This window comes from Acomys minous (genome assembly GCF_964271855.1).
Source record: "Acomys minous genome assembly, chromosome: 6".
Taxonomy (NCBI): Eukaryota; Metazoa; Chordata; class Mammalia; order Rodentia; family Muridae; genus Acomys; species Acomys minous.
In genome coordinates this window covers 39197491-39216369 of record NC_140487.1, presented here as the reverse complement: position 1 = coordinate 39216369, position 18879 = coordinate 39197491, and the positions used below count along the sequence as shown (strand labels likewise).

The window sequence follows — 18879 nt, the reverse complement described above, 5'->3', positions numbered from 1 at the left end:
GGGGCACAGAGCTGCTCAGGTAGCACTGTGAGGGAAGCTCCCACAAGGACTGTGTCTGAGTCTCCCTGGTGAGAGAGGAGTGGAAGCTGGTGTCTCAGAGGCCTCTTCTCCCACTTCTTGGAACTGGGCCTGGTCCTAAGTTCTAGCCAGAGTTCCCAGGGGACTTGGGACTTAGTCATCAGACTCTGGGTCCCCCGAACACCTCCCAGGATTTAGTGACCAAAGGAGAAGGGTGTGGGCTTAGGTTAGGGATGGCCAGGTCACAAAAACCAGGATTGCTGGTCCTGAGAGCTTGAAAGGTTCTCTCTGCACACTCCCCACCCCCCCACCCCCACCCCGATAAAATTAGGGTAATTGTATTCTTCTGAGGGAAGTTCTACTGCTGAGGTGAGGGAAACCTGACAAGAGAAAGGGGTCTCTCTAGCAAGATAGCCTTTCTCCCTCTTCTCTCCTTTGTTCCTCTCCCACTCCCTCCCTTCCTCTCCCCAGCCAGCTTCCCTTCTCTCCTTCCAGCCCTCCATTCCCCCTTCCCCACCCCCTCCTCAATCCCCCCACCCACCCCCGCCTTGTCCCCAATCGGGACCGCCACCGAGGGCGGGAGCACAAGACTCTGAGCTCCGGCTGGGTCTGGGTGGCCATCTTCCCGCAGAGAAGGAGTTAAGTCTCTTCCCTGCATCCCTCCTCCCCTCTCCGCCTCCCCTGGCCGCGGTGGAGTCCTGCAGCTGGGCCCTGAGCTGACCTTCACTGGAAGGGAGGCCGCCGCAGCGCGCATGCTCGGCCTGGGGACCCTTGCAGGCGGAGGGAGGGCAGTGCAGACCGGCGGCCGGAGCCCCCAGTGCACCGGCTGCGGCCGTCCGCTCCGCACGGTTGGGGGGCGAGGCGGCCGGTCCGTCCCGCAGGCCGCCGCGTAGCGCTCCTCTGCGCGGGGAGCGGCGCTTTGCCATTTGGTGCTGGCCGTGCTTCTGCGAGGGAAGGAGAGATGGGGGGACGACAAGGGGGACTCCGGCTCCGGGCCGCCGCGCTGCCGCCCTCCCCTTGCCCCAGACTAGCTCTCGGCCTGCCCGGGTGTGGCCTGCGCCGTGTCGGCTTGGAAGAAGTCCGGGCTACCGCAAGCCGTGGGCGGCGTGTTACTGCCCAGCGCCCTGGTGGCACTGAGCTGGTGGGGTTCCTGGCCTTTGTGAGAAGGGCTCCCTGGCCAGGAGTCCCTCACCAACCTGCTAGAAGAGCTTGCTAATGGGTCGGCATCTCTTTGTATGGGATGTAGGGGAGGCCAAGGTGTGCCTGTGTGTGCGAATCCGTGTGGTTCCCTTTCTCTGTAGCGGTTTGTCCTGTGTGCCCCAGGTGTGTGTTTGAGGGTTATGTACCCATAGCTGTCATTTGTGCAGCATGATACCCCCAGAGGGGCTCGCTCAAGAGCTCTAGAAGGACCTGTCTATGGATCTAACTGATGCGCCTCACCCCTCCACCACCTCCATACTAGTTTCTGCTCAGCCATGACCTCCCATGACCTTCTTCACCACCAAGACCTCAAAGACCCCCTCTTGGAGACTTCCCACACCCCCAAAGCTGAGATGCCAGTCTGCCTCCTGTCTTCTCCCAAGAGGTGTCTACCCCACTCCCAGAACTTCCCAGGACTGGGAGTCCCTGCTAGAAGCAGAGGTAGGGGTAGCTGCGGTGACTCCCACCTTCAGGTAAACGGCAGAGCACTGGCTGCATCATCCACTGGCCCTTTGAGCTTTGCAGGTGTCCTCAGTTTCTGGTGTTGTAGAGTCCCTGTGCCCAGGGCCCTCTGGAGGAGTCACAGCCTCCTTGGAATACTAAACCCAACACACCTGAAACAAAGGGCATGAGGCATTAGTCCAGCCCACTTTATGGACAAGATAGATGATACTGGGCTATTGGAAAAGACCAAGATGTTGTTCCCACGAGTGAAACCAGGGACGCCTCCCTGCAGGAACCGGGATCTGACCTGGGGCTCAAAGGACAAGCAGAAGGCAGGTGGAGGCATTACAGAATGGCTGAAAAGACTCAGACTAAGGGGGGTGGGGCACGGGGGAGGGCGGAGGAGGTGAGCTGCTGCACCCAAGCAGATGGGCACTGCTGCTACCAACGGCCACCTTTATACCAGTGTCTCCCACAGCATCTGATTAAGACGTTCTCTAGTCTTTCACGGTGACAGTGGGCACCTGGAAGGACAATGACAGTTAGGCATTCTAACAGGACCTGCAGGAAACTATAGGTGCAGGCCAAACAGACTCCTGGGAGAGCTTTCCCTCTGCCCATGAAGACATTCTGAAGGGCCAAAGGTTAGGACACCAGGATGCCATACTGGGTTTTGAGGGCTCACATTTTAGCGTGTTCCCACAAAGTCTTTCAGGCATTGCCCCCCCCCGCCCCCCGCATCTGAATTCTGACAGCGGCAGCCCCCATAAAACTTGACCCTTAGTTGTCCCAAGGCCCGCGGGCTCCTCCTCCAGAAGGTGGGAAGAGGCGTGGCTTCTGGCATGGGCGGGGCCTGGGCTCGACCTAGGCTTCTCACGTCCAGCCCCCTTCTTTCCGGTCTTCTACTCCGGGGTCTGTCAGTTGTCTCCAAACAGTCCCTTTTCGAGTTCGCTCATCTTCCTACTCCACACTCCAGCTTTCTTTTCGGTGCTTGGGCGGACCTCACCATCCCCAGCCTCTCTGGGTCTCCACGCCAAAGCCACCCAGCTCTAATTGCCTCACTCTTTCCTCCTACCCACTCACGTACCCACCCTGGCTCAGCACCCTTCCTCACGTTTACTCTTCCTGTCCCCATGAGCCCAATCCGTGTCCCCTTTTCGGAAATACTTCCCTTATTGCCCTCACTTTCTCACACAGAGACAAACAAAGACTCACAAGCCCAGAAATAGACTCCCACAGAGCTGAAAGACACAGGCCGTGTCCTGCCCCGCACGCACGCGCGAAGGCACGGCGGCTCTAGTGGAGGGAAGCACACAGACGGGGCGTTTGTCAGTGCACGCACATAAACATCCCCACCCACAGCCACTGCGCCCTGCCACAAAAGGGTGCAGGCACCCGGTGTGCGAGACAAGGGCACACACATCTGCGGACGCCGCCCGGGAGCCCGCCTAGCCCGGCACACCCACCGCGGCCGGCCCTGGGACAGGAGCAAGGCCTCCTCCGGGCTCGGGCTCCCCCCCAGGTTCCTTCCAACAAATGTTTCCCTACTTGGCCTGCCTGGTCCCTGGGGAAAGGGCCTCAGAAATGCGGCAGGAGCCACTTGGGGGAAAAAGTTGGAACTGCCTGTTCCCTGCCTGGCCCTGTCGGCGAATTCTCTAACCGAGAAACTATTTGTGGAGAGGGCAGGGTGGCCGGCGAGCCCCTTGTCACTTCCCCTGGTGTTCCCTTCCCCGTGCGGCCACCGGTGGGCCTCCGGCGGCCTGGGCTCAGCGCCGCTGCCCATCACGTAGCCTCCGGGCAGATCGGCGAGTCTCGCCGCTTGTATGCGCCATTTGGAGCACGCGGGGCGTTCGGGAGGGCTGCTCTGTCCCCGCCGCGTCGCAGGCAGACCCCGGGCCGCCGGACTATTTCTGTCTTATCAGTGCAGGAATGCGGCAGCCGCGGCGGCGGCGGCGGCGGCGGCGGCGGCGGCGGGCGGGCGGGCGGCGGCGGCGGCGTGGGCCGTGGGCCGTCAGGGCAGCCCTGAAGGGGCCCCCTCCCCACTCCGCTCGAGTAGAAGTGTGAGAGAGCCCAGCAGGACTCAGAGGGGAGAGTTGGAGGAAAAAAAAGGCAGAAAAGGGAAAGAAAGAGGAAGAGAGAGAGAGAGTGAGAGGAGCCGCTGAGCCCACCCCGATGGCCGCGGACGAAGTTGCCGGAGGGGCGCGCAAAGCCACGAAAAGCAAACTTTTTGAGTTTCTGGTCCATGGGGTGGTGAGTGGGGGAAAGTTAGCGGGGGAGGGTGAGCGAGCTGGCTCGGGCTGAATGGAGGGATGATCGGGAGGGGCCGCCGGCGCGCTCCCGCTCTCCCACCCCTTTGGTTGAGGGGCGCATGGTCACGGCCCAACCCTGGGACCTTGCCGGCGCCCTGGCATCCGAACACGTCGCCAAGCGGTCGGCTGGGGATGGGCGCGCGGCGGCCGGGAAGAGAGGCGTCGGCTTGGGCTCTTGTCAGGGGCAAGGGGTGGGATGTGAGCACTGTGCCCTCCAAGAGGGGGGTCCCCCTCAGTAACTGACGTGTCGCACATTCTTCTACTGGTGGGCCCAGGTGTTACCCCTGCCCTGGGGGTGGGGGCGGGGTGGCGACTCGAACACACAGCTAGGGCTGGGCTGCCTGTTGTCCCTGTTCATCCTTTGGGACAGTGTCACTCTGACTGGGTCTGAGGAGCTAGGAGCAGGTGACCCTGGAGGCACCTAGAAGCAAAAGCTCTCTGGCTGAGGCAACCTCGGCATCCTAGCAGGAGGACCCTGAGGACTTGGCCCTGCTGTCACAGTATAGAGGGGCCTACTTGAGAAATGGACCCCAAGTGGTCAGAGCATCCCCTTGGCAGACTAAGCCACCAGAAGTTGATGACCTTAACACCTCAAAGGTGTGAAGGAAGGGCTGGAGTTGGGGACATGAGGCCTAGAGAACACACACACACACACACACACACACACACACACACAGGACTTGAGGACATATGAGGAGCCTGAGGGTGTCCAGGGACTTAACCAGGCTGACACCTGAGTTGAGGCAGTGGAAAGGCTGTCTGTGAGAGGTTCCAAGCCTGGGGGACACGTGATGGAGAATCACACAGATTTACTATGGCCAAATTTGGTCATGACCCCAGGAAGCACTTTCTCAGTGAGAGAGTCAAGGTCCCCCAGAAGCTTGACCTCTTATGGGAGTTGTGGCCGAGCCCCTGGAGGCCCCTAGAAGCTTTCCTGTCAGGGCCTCTCTGTAGATGCGACTGTATCTATGGCCTTGCTGAATAGGAGAGTGCCTGAGAAGGAAGAGGGCTTCCCTGTCAGAGGCTATCCTCCAGCCGGAGGGCCCTCTGGGGTGCCATTCCCAAGGCAGTCCTGTGGGCTAGTAGAGTAACCACTGCTAACCTAGCTGCTCGAGTAGTTGCTTTAAAGAGTACCATCCAGTGAAGAAAGGTGCTCTGCATATGGAAGTGAAAATGGCCAACTTGGAGGATAGGTTCTTGGGTGATCAGGGCAGTCCCCCCACCCCACCTCACCCTGCTCTCTATAGTAGTGGAGAATGGCTAGGCCCGGGCTTCCACCCCGGTGGCATTGTTGCCGTGAGTGACAGAGTCAGGTGGAGTGGGGGAGGCAAATTCAGGGGCAGGCGTCACTGCAGAAGAGATGGGCAGAGACAGGTGTTGGCTGGGGTGGAGACCTTAGGGGTAAGCAGTGAAGGAGGAGAAAGGCAGCCAGGCCTAGGGTTAGGGCTTCTTGGTTCTGGAGTGAGGGCAGGAGTGTTTTTATAATATATAAAACAAACACACATGTGTATGTACACACACACACACACACACACACACACACACACACACAGTCTTCTGTAGGCTAGGCTGGCCTCAAACTCACTTTTTGTCGGAACTGGAGGGAGGTCTCTATCTTTCTGCCTCCACCTCAAAACTGGGATTACAAGTCTGTCCCAAGGCACATCCCTAACCTGAGATGGAGAGTACTCAGATAATAGTCTTCCTCCCTCCTTCCCTACCGACCTTCCTGTTCCCCTGAACCCATCCCACCTCCTGACTAGCCCCTAAACTTCCACTCCCTTCCTGGACCTGGACAAGTGGGGATCTGGAACACCCCACTTGCATTCGCATCTCATCTGTTTTGATTGACCGCCCCAAGGTGGTGGCCAGGGAAATCCAACCTGCCTCATTTCTCTCCAATTTCTACTCTTACCGGGATGGGGTGGGGAGTGGGTTCTGCCTTTAATGTGGCCAGATAGGAGAGAGAAATGGGTGCTAGCACAGATGGGCTTCCTTCAACCATCCCTGCCCCCTGGCAGCCCACATCTAATCCAATTCCCCACTTGCCACTCAGAAAAACCCGGCAGGGTCTGATGACACGACACCCTCAGGTGCCCTTGCTCAGCCTCTTGTATCACCTTGGGAGAAAAGAAATTTAAGAGACTGGCTAAGTCAGTGGGTGTGGAGACCTGGAGTTAGCTGAAGAATTGTTAGAGACCAAGGGGCCGAAACGGGGAGGGGGGGGGGACAGATAGGGGGGAGCTGAAAGGGAGATGAGGCCTCAAGCACAAAACACATCAGCCCCAGAACTGGGGTGTGGAAACCAAGGATTGGGAAATGAGGGCAGATCAGCCAGTCACTTCAGCGAAGCATCAAGGAGCAGGGCCCCCCAGATGCTGTCTTTGCGGGGATGAGCAGGGTGACCTTGGCGAGGTCGCTTTTTTTCTTTGAGCCCCAGTTGCCACATCTGTCAAGTGGGGATGAAAAGAGCTGCTCTGACTGGCTTGCAGAGGACCATGCGGATGTGAACATCCTTTGAAAGGTTGAAAGGCGCCATTAATATTCATTTTTGCGGTACCTCGCACCGCTCCGAGGATCGGCTATGCCCTGGGCAATTGCCTGGCTTCAGTTAGCTTCCTGCAAGGAGACGCCGAACCCCCTCCTCTAGAGGCACGCAGATTCCCGCGCCCCCGCCCCTCCCACCAATCACTCCCACTCATCGCTCAGCGCAGGGTTACCAGCCCCCCGGTCTTGGAGAGGGGCGGGGACACAGGCACGCTGGCCTGGGGGTCGGGACTGAATCTGACCTGCCGGCGGCGGTTTCTGCTTCACCTCTCGCCCCCCTCCCCCCCAGCGCCCCGGGATGCCGTCTGGAGCCCGAATGCCCCACCAGGGGGCGCCCATGGGCCCCCCGGGCTCCCCGTACATGGGCAGCCCCGCCGTGCGACCCGGCCTGGCCCCCGCGGGCATGGAGCCCGCCCGCAAGCGAGCAGCGCCCCCGCCCGGGCAGAGCCAGGCACAGGGCCAGGGCCAGCCTGTGCCCACCGCCCCCGCGCGGAGTCGCAGGTGAGTGCCCCCCAACCACCCCCCCCCCCAACCCCCGCGTGGAAGGGCGTGCAGGGCCGGGCAGGCAGAAGAAGCCTCCGGCACCAGGTGGGCAAGTGGTGGGGCTGGGAAGCTGAGGAAGGATGTTAGCAGCGACCAAGTCATTCTAGCTTGGATACTCTCTGGGGAGGGCTTAGGGGGCACTGATCTGGTTCTTTTGTGTGCCCACAGTGGAGACAGGCTGCGGTAGTCAGCTGCCAGTGTCCCTTTTCTACACGCACCCATCGCTCTTCTGCCTGTCACCTGCTGAATCCTTTTTCCCATCCTTTACCCCAAGTTCTGGGAGATGCTTCAGTCTTTGGGGGGAGGCAGGGCTGGCTATAGACCCAGGGCTGAGCTTGTAGCTCTGTCTTCTCTGAAGTGTGGTCCTCTGATACCTCCCTCCCAGTTCCGAGCCCCTCTAGATCTCCGCAGTCCCTATTCTTGGAGTGGGCGTGAAGAGGTGTTATAACCCCTCTGAGGGACCAGTTCTGCTCCCAAGCCATCCGACCAGCTTATTTCCTTGTCTGAGAAGTTAGTGGCACCCCCGTGGCCCCTGCTGGCTCTTGGCAAGAATAATGCCCCAATGGGCATCAGTATTTAGCCAAACACAACACGCATCCTTTTGCACAACAGATGGGCTCTTATACAAGGTGCAGTATCAATTTTACTTCATTATTACATAGCTTTTACACGTCAAGGAAAATCATAGACATCTCATAAATTCTTTTACAAAGTGAATCATTATCTTGCATAGCAATTAATGCCTTGATTGTGTGTGTGTGTGTACGTTAAGAGTTTTGTGTGGATAATTTATTTGAAATAAATCAATCCTTTCATGAAAGGCTCACCCAGACGAAGAATGGGTTGGTTTTTTTCTTTAATGAGTTGCTTGCCTGGCCATAGAATGGATTTCTGGATAGGGAGGGGGCAGTGAGTGAGAACGCCACATGGAGGCAGTGTAGAGCTATCCTCTAGGCTGTGTCTAGTCTCTTGGCGAGCCAAGGGTTTTCTGGGTTACGTATAAAACTGGGAAGCATCCCAGTTCCAGGTGCTATCTACCCGTGGTCCAGCCACTTTAGTTACAGTGCTGAGTGACACTCGCATACAACACTCCTGCACACTTCCAGGGTCCCTGTGACTGTGGTGTGTCCCTTGGGTGGCAGATGGTCCAAGACCACAAGCATCTCCAGCCCTGAAACAGTCCTTTCAAAGCCCAGAGTAGCAGGAGTGCCAAGTCCCACCAGTTTCACACCATGGCAGCTCCAGGAACCAGGTGGAAGAGCCATCTCTCCCATCTTGGAGCTCAGGTTCTCTTGAGGATGTACCTCCTGCTTAGCAGGAGAACGAGGGTCCTCAAGAATCTATCTTCTCTCTACTCTGTCTTCCCCACCTCCAAGCTTTTTTGCAAACACTTCTGCATCCCCAATCTTTTGGCAGCATCTTCCCTTCACTAGTTCCTCCTAAGCCTGGATGTCTCTGGCTCTGAGAACAAGGTAAGGTCCAAGGTGGTGGTACCAGAGCAGAGAAAGGATCAGTCATTCTGCTTTCCGAGGAACACACCAGCTCCATGTCACCACTATAGCCCTCAGACAGGCAGACAAACAGGCTGTGGGAACCCCAGCCAGGCGGGCGGAGATGTCGGGATAATTTAGCAGGTGGCCTCGTTACTCCCAGATCTGTCGCCATGGTAACCTGGTTTTTTCTTTTAAAAATGTACAGTGCCAAGAGGAGGAAGATGGCTGACAAAATCCTCCCTCAAAGGGTGAGTGCCTTTCACAGCAGCCCCCCAGCCAGCCCCCATCCTCTGCTGCTCCGCCTTCCCCTCCTCCCTTAAGAGCATTGCTTTGGGCTCAGCGCGTCACAGCCACTTTCACTTTTTGTTTTAAAAGCTCATTAAGAAGTGAGGCTCCCTGTGCGAGAGGGCGGGGCTGGAGTGAGGGAAGGAGCTGGAGAGCCATGGAGGGAGGAGGGGCAGAACATGGGGCCCGAGGTTAAGGGGATTGGATGCCAGTGGTCCAAAGGCATAAAGGCCTGGGACAAAGAAGGAACCCGAGACTGCTAGGTGCAGGGAACAGAAAGTAGCAGGAGATCCCAGCCACGGGGAAGGGACAGCAAGTGTGGGGCTTGTGAGGCAACCAAACACTATTTTGGGTAGCCATAGTCCCTTGGCACTTTGCAGGGACCCACAGTAGCTGTGTGATTAGGGAGGTGACAGGATGAGGCTGGGCACTTGCACCTGCTGGGGCTGTTGGTTGCTGCCTCCTTCCCTGTTGATGAGATGCATGGATTTTCCTGGAGGGGAGAAGCAATTTTTATCCGCACACAATGAGGCTATATAATAGAGTCCTGGGGACACGTCCTATCTTCACTCTTAGAATTCCACACCCTGAAATCAATCGGACAGCTCCCCTACGTGTCCTTTGTGTCCTGTGACCACAGAACAGGCAGCGCATTCTGCATTGCAAAATTGACTGAGCCTTGCTTCCACTTTGTCCCCCCAGATTCGGGAGCTGGTCCCCGAGTCCCAGGCTTACATGGACCTCCTAGCATTTGAGAGGAAACTGGATCAAACCATCATGCGGAAGCGGGTGGACATCCAGGAGGCTCTGAAGAGACCCATGAAGGTGCCTTAGTGTGGGGGTAGGAATAGGGCTCTAAGTGCCCTTGTCCAGGAGTGGGAAGCGGGTGCCCCTGGGAGGGTGCACTCAGCTCTCGTCCTGTACTACGCTTTATCTCCACAGCAAAAGCGGAAGCTGCGCCTTTATATCTCCAATACTTTTAACCCAGCGAAGCCCGATGCTGAAGATTCCGACGGCAGCATTGCCTCCTGGGAGCTGCGGGTGGAGGGGAAGCTCTTGGATGATGTAGGTCCTGCCCCAGGTCTCTCCAGGTGTCCTGGGGGTGGGTATGGGCTGAGTCAAGGACAGGAGTAGATGATGTAGGCACTGGGGGTTGGGGCATCAGCCCTGGCTGGGGAGGGTGGGCCTGGGGACAGTCTGAGTACAGAGGACTGCCTCTGAGCACACCACTTGCCTGCTGCCAACTTGGCCCATTCTGTGTCCATGGTCCCTATTCTGCCCCCACAGTCCCTGTCACTTTCCCACAGCCCAGTAAGCAGAAGAGGAAGTTTTCTTCCTTCTTCAAGAGTTTGGTCATTGAGTTGGACAAAGACCTTTATGGCCCGGACAACCACCTGGTTGAGGTAAGACAGATTGCTTCTGCCCTTGAGTTACCTCCTTCCCACTGGCCCAAAGCCTTCGTGAAACTGGCCCTAAGCCCCACCAATACAGATGGGTCTCTATGGGTGACCTAGCTCTTCCCCCTGCACAGTGGCACCGGACACCCACAACCCAAGAGACAGATGGGTTCCAAGTGAAGAGGCCCGGGGACTTGAGTGTGCGCTGTACCCTGCTCCTTATGCTGGACTACCAGGTCGGTTTACCCCTTGCCTGTCCGCATGCCACCTGAACACCCCATTCTTCTTCTAAGCCTTTCTCTCCAGGCACACACTGCCAAGAGCCGAATCTCTATTCCGAGCCCCACGTCTCCCCCTCCCCACCCCCTTTGACGTAAGTTCCTCATAACCTTTCTCCAGCCTCCCCAGTTCAAACTGGACCCCCGCTTAGCCCGCCTGCTGGGGTTGCACACACAGAGCCGCTCAGCCATTGTCCAGGCGCTGTGGCAGTATGTGAAGACCAACAGGCTGCAGGACTCCCATGACAAGGAGTACATCAACGGAGACAAGTATTTCCAGCAGGTAAGGGACGGATGGATGTCCTGAGCCACAGGATCCAGGGAGCAGGATCCTGCAGTGTCTCAACAGAAGCCCCTCTGGAGGGTAGCTGGCTTCTCTCTTTGCTGAGCTCCCGAATACCAGGAATGGACAGAGTCGCGGCCTTGGCGCCAAGAGCAGGGTCTAGTCCAGACTTTTCTGTAGTCTATTCAGCCACTCTCCAAGGGGAACAAATCTGGGACCCTCCTGGAGTGGGGAAGGGGAAGCACAGCATGCTGTGCCGTAACCTTCTCGGTACTTGGAGTTGGAATCCCTGAGGTGTCGGCTCTGGGTGTAGACTTGGGGTAACTTACTTTGCTCATCTTTCTGCCTCTCAGTCTGTCTTTGAAATGAGGGATGGTAAAAGCTAAGCCATCACATGTGTCTGGCAGTTAGGAAAGCCCAGACTGTTACAAAACATGATCTGACAAAAATCTACCAAAGTAGAGAGCTACTACTAGTGTATTTTAAAATAAAGACAGCAGAGAGCTCTGAGTAGAAACAGTTGTTGGTATTTATTGAGCACCTACCACATACCACCTCCCACACTTATTTTTGCACACGGATTCACCTCATCCTCATGACAACCCGTGTGATGGGGTCGATAACACCACACCGCTCTAGAGATGAAGGCACTAAGCCCCAAGGTTAAGTAACTTGCTCATGGAATGTGGTAGAAGGGGACTAACACCAAAGCAGGCAGACTCGGGGCCGCCCACTGGCATCCCCACTAGCCACGCCTGTTTCTCCACCTCCAGCCTGGCTCCTTGCCGCCAGCACCCTGTTCTGCTTGCTCTCAGCTTCTGGTGGTCTTTCCAGGATGGGAGGATAGTTATTAGTTACTACTGTCTTCACACGCAATAGTGCTCTCCCTCTCAACCATCCTGTTCAGATTTTTGACTGTCCCCGCCTGAAGTTTTCCGAGATTCCCCAACGCCTCACAGCCCTGCTGCTGCCCCCTGACCCAATTGTCATCAACCATGTCATCAGGTGAGGTGGCCCTCCTCCATGGACTGGGAGATTAGCTCATTTCTATCCTCCCTGTTTCCCCTCCCTCCTCGTGGCCCCTCCCCCAACCCCAGCCCTGGGCTTCTGTGTACCATGGGCATCAAAGGCTGGACTTCTCTGGCAGCGTGGACCCATCAGACCAGAAGAAGACAGCGTGCTATGACATTGACGTGGAGGTAGAGGAGCCACTGAAGGGGCAGATGAGCAGCTTTCTCCTGTCCACGGCCAACCAGCAGGAGATCAGCGCTCTGGACAGTAAGGTGTGGCCTGAGCCCAGAGCTAGAGTGGGACATTAGACCGAGAAGAGAGAGGACAAAGCATTCAGACCACAGCATGGGCCTCGGGCCCGAGGAACCCACAGCCCTTCCCTACTGCCGAGGGACTCACCTCATTCCAAGTTCAGCTCTGCCCACCCCACTTCCCTCGCTGAATCAGAGGACACAGGGGCTCTGGGAAACTGCCCAAGAGAAGCAAGTCCCCCACCCCCACCCCCCGTTCCTCTTGCATTCCTCTCAATCATTGTCTTTCTACCTGTAGATCCACGAGACGATTGAGTCCATAAATCAGCTCAAGATCCAGAGGGACTTCATGCTAAGTTTCTCCAGAGACCCCAAAGGCTACGTCCAAGACCTGCTCCGCTCCCAGAGCCGCGATCTCAAGGTGAAGACAGGGTTCAGGGAGCATTGCAGTGAAGACAAGCACGCAGGGAGGGAAAGATGGACATGCAGCTCCGGCAGGTGAGGCCCTCAGAATTCAGGGTAGCCCCCATGCTCCCTCCCAGGTGATGACCGATGTGGCCGGCAACCCAGAAGAGGAACGGCGGGCTGAGTTCTACCACCAGCCCTGGTCCCAGGAAGCTGTCAGCCGCTACTTCTACTGTAAGGTAATGGAGGCCCTTGACTATGAGGCTTCCCTCTCCTTCAGTCCTTGCTTTTCACCTGGCAACCGTCTTTGCTGTTGCTGATGCTTACCACCCGCCTACCACCCTACACCCCCATGCAGTAGTCTGGCTCCCAGACTCTTCCAGGGAAGGGGTGCCAGGATGGGGTACCCCTGGCCACTCACCAGGACCTCTGTAACCCTGCCCCTGCTCACGCTTCCTCTAAAGATCCAGCAGCGCAGGCAGGAGCTGGAGCAATCGCTGGTCGTGCGCAACACCTAGGAGCCCGTGGACAAGCATCACTGTGAACCAGCCAGGCCCGCTGCCCAGCACAGGCCCTGGGCTCTGGCCTCCCTCGCCTGCTGCTGTGGTGGGGGTGGGGAGGACTGAATTAAAGGTCACTCAACAGACAGCAGCCTTGTGGTCATTGGGGACTGGGAAGGGACGGAAGAGGGGGGAAGCAGTGGAACCGGAACCCGCAAATTCTCCACAGCCCTCCCGGATTCTTCTTCTTACCCCTCTCTCCCTAGACCTAAAAAGAGTTTGGCAGAAGATACTTTTAATAACATTTCTTATTTTTAAAAAAATACAGTGACAGCCCTCCATCTGTCCATCACCTTGCCTTGCCCTTCCTGGGGCTATGGCAGACACAGGGGTGGGGGCACTAGGTGCTGTTGGCCTGTTCCTGTTCAAACAGAGCCATGGCCAGCTGGGTACGGGCCCCCAACCCCTCCAGGTTGCTGAGGCGACAACGGTGGTACAGTTCCTCACTGAGCCGGGGGCTACAGTCCCGCAGGGAGAACTTCTGCACCAGCCCTGGCTCTACGGCTCGAAAGAGGTGGAGCCCTGAGAACCGGAGGAAAACATCCATCACCTCCAGCCCCTCCAGGGCTTCCTCCTCTTCCTGGCCTGCCAGTTCACCAGCCAGCCGGGCCCGGGCTGCCAGATAGTCGGCATTGTAGAAGCAGCCCTCTGCCGACGCCTGCCGGTCAAATCTGCCCCCGACTGGAGCCCCACGAGAAGGGTCCACACCAGGGGACGGGGGATCGGGACCAGCCCCAGGGACACCTGGGGGAGATCTCTGTGGTGACAGAACAGGGTTGAACTCCTGAAAGTGGACTGGAAAGAAGACCTGCCAGCCCGAGATGGCATTCATCCGGCAACGGTTGAGGACCTCCGACCCAGGCCTTGTCCACACCGTGGTAAGGAAGAAGAGTGTGTCCACCGGGTGTTTCTTGGAGATGACATCCATGAGCCGCACCTGCGAAGGGGCCTCTGCTCGCACAGCAAGCCAGGCCAGTCTTGCCCCAGGGTACCGTCGTTCTAACTCGGCTGCTGCAGCCTTCACCCCGACAAATGGGTCAGGGCCCCCGCGGCCTTCCCGGGGCCCATAAACCAACAGCAGGGTGAGTAATGCATGTTCTCGAGGCTCCAGAACACTGGCAGCAAAGGCCTCAAGAAAAGCCAGGGCAGCTGGCGCTTCAGCCACCAGGAGCGGCAGCACCAGCTGCACCCGGGTAGCCTCAGTGACATAGGGCATCGGCAGGATTTCCACTTTGCTCAGTGGCCGCAGCAGGCTCACTCTGCGGGCCAGGGAGCGGCGGTGCCCTCGCTGCGTCACGGCTTCCAGCAGCAAGTCGAGAGTGTACTCCATGCCCCTCGCGGGGTCAAAGCGCCTGTAGCCGTTGAGAAGCCGCTGCTTCTGGAAGCGCAGGCGGGGCTGATAGCGCCGATTGAGCTGCTCCAGAGCAGTGTCCACGGCATCCCCCACATCTGCCCTGCTAGCACCCTGCAGTGGGCATTTGGGCGCCCCATCTGCACAGGCGAAGGTGTGCTGCTCTGTGAAGTAGTCCCAGCCCAGCACCTCGAAGCGAGAGTGTGGTGTGAAAGGGGCCGGGAGCCCCACAGGCCAGCTCAGCCCCGCCTGCCCCTCAGGGGTCAGCACTGTCAGGTTCCGGATCTGAGCCTAAGTTGGAAGGAATGCAACCAACATTAGTGCTGGTTTTGAGAGCCCACCCAGTTAGTTGTAGATGCCCAGGCCCTGGGGTTCCACCAGCAGAGGCCTGGCTAACCACCTAGTCCCTTGCCCGTAACAGTCTTCGCTGTAGTGCAGACAGAAGATGAGGAATACCCACCTCACAAGACTGCTGCCAGGAGGATCCGGTACTTACCAGAAGTGGATCTCAAAACAAAAAGCTCAACACACTCACTCCCATGCCCACAGGACTCACATCCTCTTCATGGTCTGAGCTTTATTCCGATGTGTACCCCACCTCTAATGACCCCCACACTACAGAATTCCCCTCCCTTCTACCCTGTGGGCCTTTCAGGACAATTTTAGAAGCTTAGGACTTCGTGGGTTGTCTCAAAGGAGAACACTACTGTAGGGAGTTAAGCTCCTGGGAGGCTTGTTTGTTTGTTTGTTTGTTTTCCAAGACAGGGTTTCTCTGTGTAGCCTTGGCTGTCCTGGACTAGCTTTGCAGACCAGGTTGGCCTCGAACTCACAGTGATACACCTGCCTCTGCCTCCTGAGTGCTGGGAGTAAAGGCGTGCGCCACCACGCCCGGCAGCTCCTGGGAGTTTACCTACAAATCTGATGGCACTCAAGTCAGCCCAGTGTCCTGAACCCTAGGGTCCCTTGTCCTTGTGATGATTTTAAATTTAGGAAGTTGGCCTCTTCCTTCCTCAGCAGCCTGGCTCCCAGCTCAGCCCCACCCAAGCCCCCTCTAACCTTCCAGCCGTGACCCTCAGGTACAGCTCACTGCCACAGCTCACCTGCAGGTCCTCTATTTCGCTGTAAGCCCGCTCCAACTCCAGAGCACTGAAGCGTTTGTGGAGCCGGTACATGAGCGAACCCTCGGAGACAGGGTGAACGGTGAAGGCACTCAGGAAAGCAGAGCTCCCCTCCTTCTCGGGGTCCCTATTCTTGGCCAGCTCGAAGGAGCGATACTGTTGTCCCTAGAGGGACCAATTGGACAATCAATGCTGCACACATAAGCTGTTATTCCCAAAGCTCCCTCCGCCCTCCTTAGCAGCCACGCCTACACTGCTACTGTTTAAGCAGGGACAGAAATACAGTGGCTCCCCCAACTTTCATTCCTACTTCCAATGCCCACATTTTGGAAATGAGAAAGCAAACAGGCAACTATGGACATCCTCTTCCCCTCAAGAACCCCACTGCTCAGTGAGAATACAGTCATAGAAGGACCTCCCAGTAGGCTGGTACAGAAGACAGCCTGCCTCCCGGACACAAAGCCTTCTGTGGTAGAGCAGAGCTACTCTCTTTGGTAGTAGAGGGACCTCTGAGCTTTCCACTTTGCATGGGTTGCTAACTCTAAAACTTTTTCACATCGTCCCTAACTGTGATGTGCACTGGGTGTGGGAAGGGAGGTGGGAGGGAAACAGACCAGGATGGTGAGGAGCTCAGGCATCTTTCTGGCTTGTTCAGGGGTCCCTAAAGATACGCATTTTTGGTGGCCCAGGGGCTGTAAGGTGAGCAAGGGAGAGCTGAAGGGGCAGGCTGGTGTCTGGGAAGGACAAAAGGATTGTCTAAAGAACTCAGGACAGCAATCACTCAGTCACTGCCTAGCTTTGAGGGACTGGGACTGTGCTGAAGGGGCTGTCACCTGGTGCTGTGAAACACAGCCGATGCCCAGAGTGTCGATGAGGCAGCGGCCAAGCCATTCATCAGGCCGGGCACTGAGAATGTCCCCTCGGCAGCCATCCAGATGGGGCCTCAGGCGCAACAGGAGACTCCGTGACAACAGGTAGCCAAAGCCACCATGGCAGTACCGGGCCTGCTCGCCTGCACCAATGAATTCCTCTGCATGGCCCAAGTACAAGTCTTGGTTGATGCTAAGGTGACCAGCAAGAGCTGCCAATCTGGGGGCCTGCACATATGTGTCATCCTGCATGATGAAGAACCAGTCATAGTCGGCCCCAAAGTGTGCGTGAAGGTGGCGCAGCGTCTCTGACATGAGCCAGGCAGGCCGCTCATCTCCAAGAGATACCACCTGCATGCCTGAGGGAGCCCGGGCCCCTCGCTGCCCTGTGAAGTACAGTAATCGAGGGAAGTGATGTGCCACTGTTCGGTTAACAGCCACAGCTAAGGTGGACAGTGTGGCGCGGGAAGTCAGGACAGCCACCAGCAAGCGCTCACGAGAGCCCAGCTCTGTCTGGATATACCGAGTCCTGTGGGGAGGCCAGAAGGTAAAGGGTCAACTCCTGAGTCATTGAGGGAGCATGCACCAGCCTGCCCAGCACATACATCCCTAGGAATGAGCAAGCTGGGATTGGGAAAGGGGGCAGGCCTCCTCCCTCGTCACTAATAACTAGCTACGGCAGGTGATACCAGGTGGAGGCAGGCACTAGTCAGGCATGTTCAGTGGGTTAGTGGAGGTACAGCTCTGTTCAAGAACAGTGAATGTTAACGCCAATGGGTGAGATCCTCTCAGAGTTGGGGAGGGATAAAGTAGGAGCAAAGCAAGACAGGAAATAAGACAAGTGCTTCCAGGAAATTAACAGAGCATCAATAGAAACAGAGCAGCAAACAGCTGTAAGCAGGAGGGTCAGGTCTGGGGGACTATGCACACATCATCGTCACCTGAGCACCTTCTTGTAGGGCTTGTTAGGATCCCTGTAGTAGGGGACAATCCTGGGTTTGAAGTCTTCATCGCTTTGGTCCAGCCCAGTTTTTGAGTCTGGATTCTGTGGCCCTCCTGGCCTCCCCACAGCCTCTACACAGGGATCTTCTCCCTCGCCCTGGATCCAGGATACTTGCAGGAGGCTCAGGCTGCATCCCAAAGACAGCCCCAGGATGAGAGGGAGTGCTGGCCGCAGCAGAGCCAACAGGGAGCTCAGTCGCATGGTGGCAGGCCCTGACAAAGGGTACCCCCAGGGCACAGTCTCAAGTGTGAGTAGTAGGTTGATGGGCCCCAGGCCAGCAGTTGCCCCACCGTCTTAACCAGAGAGCCTGAGGTCGGTGAGGTTAGCAACAGAGAAAGGAGCCCAGCGTGTCGGCTTCCAGCCCAGCATCCCCACGAAGTCTTCCCAACGCCCTAAGTCTGGTCTTCAGTGATCATGTTGCTGATACACTCCTCAATAAAACCCTAAAGTCTATATGAACAATGCCGCTCACTACTGGGATCGCAGTCTGTAGTCCAGTAGAAAGAGGAAAGAAAGTGCAATACTGCCAAACCTAACGCCGAAACGACTACAGCCATCTGAAGCATGGGCCTAACTCAAAAGTCAGCAGTACATGATGAAGCAGGGCTTAGGGTAAAGCACATGTATCATTCAAACAACAGTCCGACCACGGGGGCCTGCCTCAGGAACCCTGTCCTGTCCTGCAGATGCCCTGGCCCAAGAGGGACTATGGACTACTGCCGCAGAGGTCAGGGCCTCCATCCAGCCTGCTCCTGAGTGTCCAAGAAACCGGCAAGCTCTGGAATTTCCTCCTTGTCAGTTAAGATCACCAGCCACGCATGGTGCACACACATCTGCCCACGCAAATGAGGGGGATGGCCACGGTGACTCAGCACAGCTGGCCTCTCAGAGGAGCGCAATGGCTGATGGAGCCATTTTGCAGGCCGTCCCACTCAGCCCTGCAAGGCTGTGCAGGCCATCTTCCTAAGAGCAGCAGGAACAAATTACAGTCGCTCTTGCTGTAGCAAGAGGTTATCAAACGAAGCCAAATAACGCAAAGGCAACACAGTAGACAGCAGTAGTTAGCGAAACGCGGGGGTCTGGGGAGGCCAGCAGACGCTCACCACCTTCCAACAGGACGCCTGCCTGCGCCAGCCAGTGCCCTACTAGCTCCCTTGGCGACCACAGCCCCGTGCCAGCACTCAGAAGAAGCCCCAAAGCGAGTCCTAGGCGGTCATCAGGAGACAAAAATGAGTCGCCTACGTCCCGGGACGGCAGAGAAGGTCCCGCGTCCAGCTGGTTTGCTCAGCAAGCTCGGGCGGCGGAGAGCAGGACCAAGCGGGTTCTCAGGCCGGTCAGGGGGAACAGGAGCACCCAAGCCCCACAGGCCGGGCGGAGACCGGAGCCGCCTTGCCGGTGACGAGACTGAGAGCCGTCCCCGTTGCGGGGCAAAGAGCTCGGATCTGCAGCTGCTGCCACCTCACAGCCTGGCCCTCGGCTTCCTCTTCCGCTACCTGTCAGTCACCCGTCTCTAT

At 57.3% G+C, this 18879-nt stretch overlaps 2 protein-coding genes and 1 long non-coding RNA gene across 4 annotated transcripts in view; 1 reads left to right on the top strand and 2 right to left on the bottom strand.

Annotated features, from left to right (window-relative positions):
* LOC311600642 overlaps nt 1-3476 on the bottom strand; it is a 6301-nt gene extending 2825 nt beyond the window's left edge. The window contains exons 1-2 of the long non-coding RNA XR_014780300.1: nt 1686-3476; nt 740-962 (exon numbers count right to left, since the gene is read on the bottom strand). This is a non-coding gene — a long non-coding RNA (uncharacterized lncRNA). The remainder of the gene's footprint in view (nt 1-739; nt 963-1685) is intronic.
* The window catches only part of SMARCD3 (SWI/SNF related BAF chromatin remodeling complex subunit D3), a 33075-nt gene extending 19963 nt beyond the window's left edge, over nt 1-13112 (top strand). The window contains exons 1-13 of one of the 2 annotated variants that reach the window (XM_084787586.1): nt 3665-3912; nt 6808-7019; nt 8760-8802; nt 9542-9664; nt 9782-9904; nt 10147-10242; nt 10371-10472; nt 10636-10797; nt 11705-11802; nt 11945-12080; nt 12358-12480; nt 12602-12703; nt 12929-13112. In XM_084787586.1, coding sequence (XP_084643712.1) covers nt 3835-3912; nt 6808-7019; nt 8760-8802; nt 9542-9664; nt 9782-9904; nt 10147-10242; nt 10371-10472; nt 10636-10797; nt 11705-11802; nt 11945-12080; nt 12358-12480; nt 12602-12703; nt 12929-12982 — 1452 coding nt within the window. In that variant the 5' untranslated portion in view covers nt 3665-3834 and the 3' untranslated portion in view covers nt 12983-13112. Of the gene's footprint in view, nt 1-3664; nt 3913-6807; nt 7020-8759; nt 8803-9541; nt 9665-9781; nt 9905-10146; nt 10243-10370; nt 10473-10635; nt 10798-11704; nt 11803-11944; nt 12081-12357; nt 12481-12601; nt 12704-12928 lie in introns of those variants that run through there. The other variant, XM_084787587.1, reaches the window with a different exon arrangement.
* A 130-nt stretch (nt 13113-13242) lies between these two features.
* Nucleotides 13243-18879, bottom strand: CHPF2 (chondroitin polymerizing factor 2). The gene is made up of 4 exons (XM_084787585.1): nt 17304-18879; nt 16327-16891; nt 15476-15658; nt 13243-14666 (listed from the first exon to the last, which is right to left on the bottom strand). Exons 1-4 carry the CDS (start codon nt 17564-17566, stop codon nt 13365-13367), a joined length of 2313 nt encoding a protein of 770 aa, XP_084643711.1. The 5' UTR covers nt 17567-18879; the 3' UTR covers nt 13243-13364.

Excerpts from the sequence above, each read along its gene's own strand:
- CHPF2 (XM_084787585.1), bottom strand. The coding sequence starts at position 17,566 with ATGCGACTGAGCTCCCTGTTGGCTCTGCTGCGGCCAGCACTCCCTCTC. Across the intron at positions 16,892-17,303 it reads CCCTACAAGAAGGTGCTCAG|GACTCGGTATATCCAGACAG; the intron begins GTGACGATGATG and ends GCCTCCCCACAG. Across the intron at positions 15,659-16,326 it reads GCTGTGTTTCACAGCACCAG|GGACAACAGTATCGCTCCTT; the intron begins GTGACAGCCCCT and ends TGGTCCCTCTAG.